The sequence below is a fragment of the Vespula pensylvanica genome, chromosome 23 (assembly GCF_014466175.1).
Source record: "Vespula pensylvanica isolate Volc-1 chromosome 23, ASM1446617v1, whole genome shotgun sequence".
NCBI classification, from domain to species: Eukaryota; Metazoa; Arthropoda; class Insecta; order Hymenoptera; family Vespidae; genus Vespula; species Vespula pensylvanica.
In genome coordinates, this window is record NC_057707.1 from 449,834 (window position 1) to 460,693 (window position 10,860).

At 34.1% G+C, this 10,860-nt stretch overlaps 1 protein-coding gene across 2 annotated transcripts in view; it reads right to left on the bottom strand.

Annotated features, from left to right (window-relative positions):
* Window positions 1-10,126, bottom strand: part of LOC122636701 (paired box protein Pax-9) — an 18,064-nt gene extending 7,938 nt beyond the window's left edge. For both annotated transcript variants that reach the window (XM_043828226.1, XM_043828225.1), the window contains exons 1-3: window positions 10,019-10,126; window positions 5,429-5,469; window positions 1,982-2,202 (exon numbers count right to left, since the gene is read on the bottom strand). In XM_043828226.1, coding sequence (XP_043684161.1) covers window positions 1,982-2,202; window positions 5,429-5,441 — 234 coding nt within the window. In that variant the 5' untranslated portion in view covers window positions 5,442-5,469; window positions 10,019-10,126. The remainder of the gene's footprint in view (window positions 1-1,981; window positions 2,203-5,428; window positions 5,470-10,018) is intronic.
* Between the last annotated feature and the right edge of the window lie 734 nt (window positions 10,127-10,860).

The following is a 10,860-nucleotide window of genomic DNA, read 5'->3' on the forward strand; positions in this document are numbered from 1 at the left end:
GAGAGAGAGAGAGAGAGAGAGAGAGAGAGAGAGAGAGAGAGAGAGAGATGCAGGTATCGTGATAAAGATCTAGACAGTTTCTTTTTTTCCTGTTACTTTTCTTTGATCTTCGAAGCTTCGAATGATTAGGCGAAACTAATAAAATCGATATCAATAAGTATCTTATATTTTCACGAGTAAGAAGGGAAAATGTAATATTTTCAAAAATACGGTGTATATCTACAATAATAAATTTATTCATAGTTTTTTTAATTTTTCTAAGGCCAAGAAAGAGATGCATCCTATAAGAAATTTTTCATACGTGTGAACCGTAGAATTATATAGTCATTAGTGTGTGTGTGTGTAGGTGTGCGTGCGTGTGCGCGTAGAATCACATGCCTAAGGGATCTATTAGGGTTGAAGTAGAATTACACTCAAAATCGTTTTCATCATTTTCTACGATATTATCAAGCACATCAGAGAACGAAGAGAATATTTTTTTTGTCGTTATCTAAAGAAAATTTAGTTTATACAGGATGAGGCACAGTGTCCTAGGGTCAAAAATGATTTTATAAATTTTTCGAGACTTTTTAGACAAATTTTTTTTTTTTTTTTTTTTTTTTTTTTTTTCTATATAAAACTATAAGTCTATGAAATTTTTGCCTATTCTGTATGTATATATATAGTTTATGATTGACAATCAAAATCAATTCTAAAAATATATATATACATATAGTGTGTGCGCGCGCGCGCGTGTATGTGTGTATAGAAAAAGAGAAGATCTATGGCCTCGTATACTCGTTTTAAAAGTAGACATTTATTACGACGTAACATTATTTTAGATCGATGTAACGTAAGTTAATGTATTTCATAAAACTTTTATCGAATATGCCATTTACATTACGCCACAAGATTCTCATGGAGCTTTTATGAGAAAACATGTAAATCTTGAAAATTTATGAAAACATGCAAAACATAAAAAAATGGTTTAGTTATTGATCCAAAATGTAGATATTTCTCTTATTTTTGTTGTAAATTATTATTGAAATACATAAAGGGTGGGAGCATAAAATCATTTTTTTCGAAACTTTTTAAGCTTGCAATTAAGCTTGTACAATCTGAATAAAAACATTAATCTAAAGTTTTGCAAAAGAATGATTGATTTTTAAAATCACTTGGGATTTGTAGATATTAGATATTACAGAAAAATATAATTATTTTGTTACGTTCATTGTTATTTCTTTTTATTTTTGAGCTACCGAAAAGAAGATCGAAATCATTTTCACATCGAGTACTTGATTAATTTAACATACGAGATCCCATAAAACGATGATCACACATCATCCCGTGATTCACAAACTGGGCGTACCGTGCGAACGTACAAACGCGAACAAGAAAAGCGTGCAAAAGCCATGAAATTATGCAAATGTAGGACGTCGCAAGGTGTTTGGATAATTGCGTCTTATGGTCAACACACACATACAAACACAGGCCTTACTTAAAATCACATCAGGAATGTCCGAAGCATCCTCTATCTTCTCGCTATATTATCTACCTTTCCCCTTCCTTTCTTTCTCTCTCTCTCTCTCTCTCTCTCTCCCTTCGTTCCTAACTACATTGGGTCCTTTGATTTTGTTGTTGTTGCTTATTCATGTCTTTTTTTTTGTCGAATGAATACGATCACAAAACCAAATATTTATTATTATTATTATTATTATTATTATTATCGATAAGTTTACCAAAAAGTTCTATTTTGTCTAAAGATAATTGTGTTTTAATCGGACACAACTTTTAGATGTAAAACTTGTACATATCGCTTTATTTTCATATATATGGGCTATTGATCTCGTATAGATCAAAGTCTCAAATTAAGATAATAATAATAATAATAATAATAATAATAATAATAATAATAATAATAATTTTAATACGTAACAAATATATTTTCGGGTTTGTTCAACCAATAAAAAATGTGACTCGATTATAAAAAATATAGACAAACCTTAGTTTTACTTCCACCGATGCTACCTGGTCTGATACTTCCAGTTTCGTAAAATCTTGTTAATATTTTGGAAACACAGCCATGAGAGACGAGTAATTGTCGTGAGATATCGCAAGGTCTAACACCGACTAATGCTAGTTGTACGATACGTTGACGTACACAGTCTGGTAAAGGTCTGCCATTAACAAAAACACCACCAAGTTGATTCACTCCTGCTTGACCTATAAAAAATAAATATTTTTATATGATGATATTTATAATTCATTTCCAATGTAAGTAAGTATAAATGAAGAGTGTGATGTTATATGTGTATTAATTTCTTTTTTAATTTTGTTCAGGTAGAATAAATTATTCTTGTTTTATTTATATCGAGTTGATTAATAAGTGATGTAAATAAATTTGTCAAAAATATTTTTACGTTATTTAAAATATTCTGTGTTATAAATATTACATATAGAAAATATTGATCTTGTTTAGTATTATTTACGTATTTATATGTAATATATCGATATTATATTTATAGTATTTTCCATGACAAATTTCGATAATGGGCGTATTTAAATAAAATATATATGAATGATATAAAAAAACAAATCGTTAATTTAAAAATCTACATTTTATGAGTATGTAAATAACGAAATAGATATAAAACGCGAAGTGTTACAGGTAAAAGGATGATTTCGAACGGTCGTCGATCTCATAAAAATTCCGAACGAAAAAATAACGAGATTTCTTTTCTATCTATTCGACACTAATTTTGAAAGTTTTATCGTTGAAAAGACACGCTTCGATCGATTCCCTATAATTTTTATGGCAATTTGTCCCTCTCGACTTAACGGGGAGATGTCTATTCACGAGGATCATCAATTTTCATTTTAAATTCTCTGCCAATAATTGTTTTCGTTCTCCTATCGAGCGATTAAATAATTTTGATCAAAGTTCAAAGATTCGTTCAATCATTCTTCTGTCCAAAACACCCTTAATAATAATAATAACAATAACAATAATAACAATTCTTACTATTTTTAATAATAACATATATAATTACATAATACAAATAGAAATGTGACAATAATAATTTGGTAATCATAAACAATAAAAGTATATAAAAAGGAATTAATTTTGCGAACACTGTGCTATATTATTGTTTGTGACAATTTCTGAATAAAAGAAAAAGAGAGAGGGAGAGAGAGAGAGAGAGAGAGAGAAAGAGAAGAACGACTACCTGAATCGGCCTGAGGGGAATAAGTAGAGGAAATTATAGCGCTTATACCAAGCGGTCTCGAGCACGAGTATAGGAGAGCCGGAGGAGGGAGAGGGCCAAATTATTATTACGGCAAAAAGCAAGCAGGAAGGCGGTCCTATCTACATAAAAATCAAGCTGGTCCGAATTCACGAAAAATAATGCCTTTGAAAAATAATCCTGAATGCACCGGCACTGGCATCGGCACCGGCACCGACACCGGCACCGGCAACGGCACCGGCAACGGCACCGACACTGCTATGCACCGCAGCACTGCACTGCACTGCACTGCACTGCACTGCACTGCACTACACCGCACCAAAGTGCATTCAGCTAAATCAAGCGAATCCGATGTAACCCGACGTTTCTCATCTCCCATAACGAAAGAATTTCATAACACTGTGAACGTTAACGTCCCATCTGCGTAAATTGAAAACATATGACCACGTATATATGCTCAATTTATGATGTCCAATGCGTATTTATGTATGTATTATACATGGATATGTATGATTTCAAATTTGGATTTATGTATGTTCATGTGCATTTATCATGTCATATGTGTATGTATGTATTAACGTATATATTTGTATATTAATGGTGTCAAATATGCAGTTATAATGTCAAATGTATATTTATGACGTGAAATGCGTATGTATGACATTAAATGTAGATGTATGGTGTTAAATATATATGTATGATGGAAAATCAAAATTCGTCATCGAAAATGTGATATTAATAGGAAAAGTAGTGTCATTTGGATGCTCCGTTGCAATCTTTAAGTAGATACGTATGTATGTATTCGCGATACGATGCTTACGTTGCTCGAGAGACGGTAAACTAATGCGGACCGGAAATGATCGCTATCACGAATGCCATTTAGGTTTCTGCCCGAACTCTATACACCTGCCTTTACCTCCAATCACGATACATCTAAGCTAATAGATTCTCTCTCTTTCTTTTTCTCTCGTACACACGTGTGTTTGTTTTCTTAAGGAAATTCTTGAGTATGTAAACTTTCTTTTTCTTTTTTATCTTATTTTTTCTTTCTTTCTTTTTTCTTTTTAAGAACTCTTCAAGTATTTAATAAGTATTTAATAGGCCGATATTCCTTTAATGAAAATGATCTTATAAATGGCCGGCTCCTCATCCCTCCCTATTTCGATATTATCTTCTTACATTAGCGCCATATCGCATGCACCTTTTTTCTCTTTTTTTTTTTTCTTTTTTCTCAACTTTCATACAGTTCCTTTCTTTTTCTCTCTCTCTCTTTTTTTTTTTATTTTAATTCTCTCACTATTTACTTATTTACTTGATTTATAAATATGATTATGATACGTATATAAAGTAATATCTATATAAGCAAAAGTAGTTTTTGTATTTAGTGAGAATGATGTCTCTCTCTTGTCGGTGAAGAGAAAAAATAGAAAAAAATGTTTAAAGATTTTTGGATCATAAATAATAATAATAATAACAATATTACATGACGCCTGCATGTAAGATAGATATGTAATAAGTATATTTATACAACTATGTATGTGCGTGTATGTGTGTGTGTGTGGTGTATAAGTGAAAAATTTGGAAGGAAAAAAAATGAAAAGTCGTAAACAGTCTATAAGATCTACAGATCGTAAACGAAAATGATCGAAACGTTTTATGTTTTAGAAAGAGAGAGAGAGAGAGAGAGAAAGAGAGAGAGAGAGAGAGAGAGAGAGAGAGAGAGAGAGAGAGAGAGAGAGGAAGAAAGGGATAGCAAAGAAGAAGAAGATAAGATCGAGAACTAGTAATACACGAATGAAATAAGAGAAACCCCACAAAGAATATCATTAAAATCGTTTATAATGAAATGCTTTTGTGAATTCTGACAATCTTGAAAGTAGTTTCAAGAAAATTACTTAAATCTTGAATATATCGATACTTTTGATCTTGCCGTCTTGATACGATTAACGACAATTTATAATCCGACGTTTTATAAATCATTCTCGAATGAATATAAAAAAAAAGGAATATCAAAAGATATACTCGTCGTTCTCGATTTTAATATATTTCTCGATCCAATCTTGATCTCGATCTCTCTTTCGAAGAAGAAGAAGACGAAGAAGAAGAAGAAGAAGAAGAGAGTTCTCCCTTTCGTTGCTCCTTTTCTCGCGGATGTTGTCTTGATTTATTGTTGAAAGCTGAAAATTCTAACCTTCGTGACTCACCTGTATGCGGCATGGTAAAACGTCTGTTTTCGGTTCTCTTCCTAAAACAGATTAGAATTGTTATCAGTTAGAATATATGTATAAATATAAATAAATAAATATATATATATATATATTGAAAATTCGGGATGAGAGAATTAGACAAATTTGTAAAGAAAAAATCATCAGGATTTCATACAAACATTCTCTATCAGATTTTAATGAAAATCGGTAATTTTGAGAATTGATAATTCCGAGAATTTCATATACAAAATTTGCTTCGACGAATTCAAATGATTTTTTTTTAATAAAAATTTTATCAATTTTCTAAAATATCAACAAGTTTATAATGTAAATAATCTTCAATATATTTCAATGATGGTCAAATAAAAATGAGTCTGAATTTCCCGAATTATCGAAATAAAATAATGTAAATAAATTAATGAATGACCTAGTCACCTTTTGATTCTCCAAGAGAATATACACACACGTATATACAATATGTATGTACACATATATATCTACTTATTAAATACAACTTATAAAGAGTCTTTATTATACAATACAAGAGTGGCATGGAAGTGGCGCGAAGAAACGGAGTTATAGTCGCCGTGGATAATGAATTTAAATGTATTCAAAGGGCGCGCTTGACGCTTGACATGGCAACCCTTAAATATGCAACCGTACCGATAAGCCGAAGCGCGGCTAAATATTGCCGGTAGTCGGCCAACCGTGATTCTCATTTCTCTCATAAGATATGATCGTACAGAGATTTAGGCCACAATCAAGTATGAAAGAGAGAGAGAGAGAGAGAGAGAGAGAGAGAGAAAGAGAAAGATGATTAAGATAAGTAAGAATTCGTTTCCGTCTCGTTTTCTCCCGTTTACATACACTAAATGACATTTAAATTAATAAATACATATGTCGATTCAAACGAATTACTTAAATAAATATATTAATAAATAAATGAGAGAATTAATTAATAAAATTAAATTGAAATAAGAAAATTATAAAGATTATTTTACGAGATTATTAGAAAAAAAAAAAAAATATATATATATATATATGCGAGGAAACATTAATTTGATTGCAAATTTTAGTTTGGAAGTATAGTAAAAAAAAATAATAGAGAAAAAATAGATGAGGGTAGAAAAGGAGAGAAATATGGAATGAGAGTGGGTAAGAGAGAGAGAGAGAGAGAAAGCGGAAAAGTACGTGGAATGCGTGCGTAGCGTGGCGGGTGGCGTGTACTTTGTGATGCAAATTAATGCGCGATTACCAAAGCTTCCCTTCCCCCTCCCTTTCCCCTTCTCGTCGTTCAACGTTTTTACTCTTGCTTCCTTGGTCTCTACTCAAGGAAGAGTAAAGGTAGTAGTAGTACTAGTAGTAGTAGTAGATTAGTAATAGTAGTAGTAGTAGGTGCACCACGTACATCGGAGTACGATCGACCTCCGACCCTCCTTCGAAGTCGATGCTTACCCCCTATTAGGCCTGCTTACACGCTCGGCCTCGCTTGGGACCTTAATCTGATCGAATTATTACACGCGTTACGCTTTCTCCTATGGCTATCCTTATGAGAAATACCTTTTTTGAATTTCAACATTATTTTTTGTGTAGTTTTTTTTTATTGAGGAGTTTGATCCTTTTGGTTGTTACGGAGGAAGAGAAGGATTGAGAAATAAGGGTGGTTTTGTTATTATGGTATTTTTGGATTTCAAAGTGATTTTTATGGGTAGTCTTTTGAAGGGTTGTATAATAAGGGTGGCTTCGTTTTGTGGTTTGAGTTGAAACTGATTTTTGTGGTTGGTCTTTTGAGGGATTGTATTACAAGGGTACTTTCATCTTGGGTCTTTTCGATTAGATAATAGTCATTTATAATTTAATTTTTCTTTATAATTATATATTAATATCAAGCGTAATAATAATTAATATAATCTTTTTTTCTTACTTTCTGTACTATTATTCTTTTCTGTTATTTCTCTTGGCTTTGCAATAAATAATTTGTTTTCCTTTTTCCTGATCTAACTACAATCATGCTTAGAGTTTTTTAGTTTTGACAATTTTCCTCTTTTATCCTGATAATAATTTTTCTTTTTTGCAAGACAAACTTCTATCCTTCAACTTTTACAATAATTTTCTTCTCCTTCTTTCAGTTCTTTTTCTCTTTACAAGATAAGAACAATCATGTCTCATGTCTTTTCACTTCAAAGATAATTTTCTTTTCTTTTTTTTTTTTTCCATTACAAGAAAAGAACAATCATGTGTTGAACATGAATCATTGAAGATTATAACAGAAGCCATTGAGAAAGACCATTGTCTTGCCAACAAAATATCTCGATAATGAGGATTGAGCGATTATAGTAGACCGTAGAGGGAGATGGTAGAAGGTAGAGAACTTGAGGAAGGCGAAGCAGAACAGCAGTAGAAGCAACAGCAGCAGGAGCAGCAGCGAGCATGAGATTTCTCGCATGCCATTTGTTTTGCCGATGTTACTCTTACAAACACGTGTCTGCAACCCTATCATCCTAACCGACGCCATTCTCACGATCTTAGTAAGTACCTTCAACCAAGCAAAATCTTTCCAAGCATTGCAACACACGCTCTTTGGCTCTCTTGCTCTTATCCTTTTCGGTGATTTCGATGCTGGATAAATAAGACCTTTTTCTTTCATATTCGACATCACGATAAATAAAATTAATCGAATATAACGATGAGATTTTCATTTAGGTTGAGAACCTCGCGTTTGTTACGAGTAAATAGTCGCTAAGGTCACGCTTTTACGTGTGTAAGCCTTAAGCTAAATCTAGTTTTTGTTTATTCATTAGGTTACCCTGTGTGTGCCTTTAAGTGCTTACGCCAAGAGAAGGTTTGACGGAAAGAGAGAGAGAGAGAGAGAGAGAGAGAGAGAGAGAGAAAGAGAGAAAAAGAGAGACACAGAGAGAGAGAGAGAGAGAGAGAGAGAGAGAGAGAGAGAGATGGTGAGTGTTCGCGAGAAGGGTCGCGGGGGCGTTGGGAGGGTGGTGGACTCTCGTATCTCCGATACGCCACCAGCCATAAAAATCTGAATATATTAGGTCTACATGAACACGACATCTCGCTTGGATCGTGAACACGTTAGCACGATAATCTATGCCTCTTTCCAACTTACACTTTGCACACGCTTATGCGTAAACTCATGCCAGCTTACCGCATCCTAAGTTATATCCTTTTTTCTTTTCTCTTTTTTTCAAAATATTCACCAATGAAACTCGTTCACTTCTTCTTTTTGCTACGTAGGAATTTTTAAACGGAAAGTATCTGTTTTGTTTATATCGATTTCCCATTTGTAATAATCAATAACATTTTTAATCAATGTCATCTCATTGAGAAAATTTGGCGCGAATTTCTACATCGAATATACATGTATCTTCTTCTTTCTCGTAATAGTAATTTTCTCGACAAATTTGTATTATATTTTTTTTTCTCTTTTGTCTATTTTAATTCATCAAAGAAAAATTGTGAGAATTTCGAAACGAAAAGATTTGATACATAAGAACGACATTTATTAAAAGATCGATTACGTAAAGTTTCGGTTATAGTCGACGACGACCACGACGGCGACGGCGACGGCGACGGCGACGGCGACAGCGACGGCCACGGCGACGGCGACGGCGATGACGACGATGATGATGGTAAAAAAAAATACACGAACACATTGAAAAGGTCAAGTCCATGACATACTCTTCTATTCGAAACATTTGGAAAACTAATGATCACACAAGTGGTAAACGATCGATAGGCTTTTTCTTTCTCTCTTGTAACATTATATATTGTCCATGCTTGGAAAGAATAAAAGAACGGTATATGGGGGAGAGGACGGAGGGGTAATTAGAATAATTCGGGCCGCCTTGGTTCACGCCAAGCCAAACGAATTTGCATTTTAAATGAAGCGATGGCGTGCCGTGCTTTCTTTCCTCGCCGTCGCCAGGACTTTGTCTCTCACCTTAAGAGAAACTTTTGACATTTTTCTAAGCACAAAGTATATATATTTTTGTAAACTATATAAAATTTTCATTACACGTACATATCTCAAAAGAAAATTTTCACAATATTTAGCGTAAACTTTTCCTTATTCTCGACGAGGGTATTTATGTTATTTAACGAGAAACTATGATCGATCTATAGATCATCATTATCTCAAGCACAAAATATTTGAGATATTGTATTTAAAACAAACGTTTTCTTATTATTGGAGAAGAATTTAAGTTTTTGTATGAAAAGAAAGACAGAAAGAGAAATATATCATCCATAGATCATCGTCGATATCTATCTTTTTCACAAAACGCAGACGTGACATTGAGTTACACACTGAGTAGGTAGTAGGTACGTAACGAGGGGGGGGGGGATCACTTTAATTGGCAAGAAACTCGCGGCGAGGATAATTTATTTGTCCAGTCGATGCCGGCCGACAATTACACGCGGAAACGTCCGTCATGGTGCGTTTTTTTCTCTCATCCCAACTGGAGAAAATAAAGAAAATAAAAAGAAGAAAAAGGAGAAGAAGAGGAAGAAGAAGAAGAAGAAGAGGAAGACGAAGACGAAAAAGACGAGAGTGAGAGAGAACGAACGTACCTGTTGATTTTTATAATCCAGACTTCCTCCTAGTTTACTCTTCGTCGTCCAGACAACAAATAACAATATCATCCAACGATAGTATGATCTTCAGGCTCCGAAAAAGAATAGGATTCTTTTCGTCTTCTCATAGGCTAGTGTTTTCCTCTTGACGTAAACATGTTAAATAGTTCACCTGATACTGTCTCTTCTCATTGACAAAAGAAAATGTCAACTGATAGATGAAACAAAAAATCTATATATTCCAATAAAAAGAAATTCACCTTGCGATAAAATCGAGACACATAAAACACACTTAATTTTTTCTCTCTCCCTCCCTATCCCGAAAAAGAAGTAATTAATTGAACTTTCTCGATCGTACGTTCTCTCGTTCTATCTAATATCCTTAGATCAGAAATGAATGAGTGATCGAGGAAGAAAAAAAATTATATACAAGTAAGTATAAGAGAAGAAAAGCCGAAAGCGCACTCCCTTTTATCGTAGTAGTGGAACGACACGAGGAGAAAGAGTGGCAAGTCGGTGGCAAACGACGAGGGCGACTGCGGTTGGCCGTCGAAACGCGCCGTGCGCGCTCGAAGAGGACAGGACGAGAGTCTCCGCGAGCTTGATTATCTGAAACCGTTGAAGGAGAGAGAGAGAGCGAGAGCGAGAGCGAGAGAGAGAGAGAGAGAAAGAGGGGCGGAGAGGGAGAGGGAGGAAGAGAGAGAGAGAGAGAGAGAGAGAGAGAGAGAGAGTAACGACAAGGGCACACACGAGAGAGGAGACGATGTGGACCACGCCGAGGACACGCCGTGTCTGAAGCAAAGCCTTGCCCAGTCGCAAACGGGGGTTACGGACTTTGC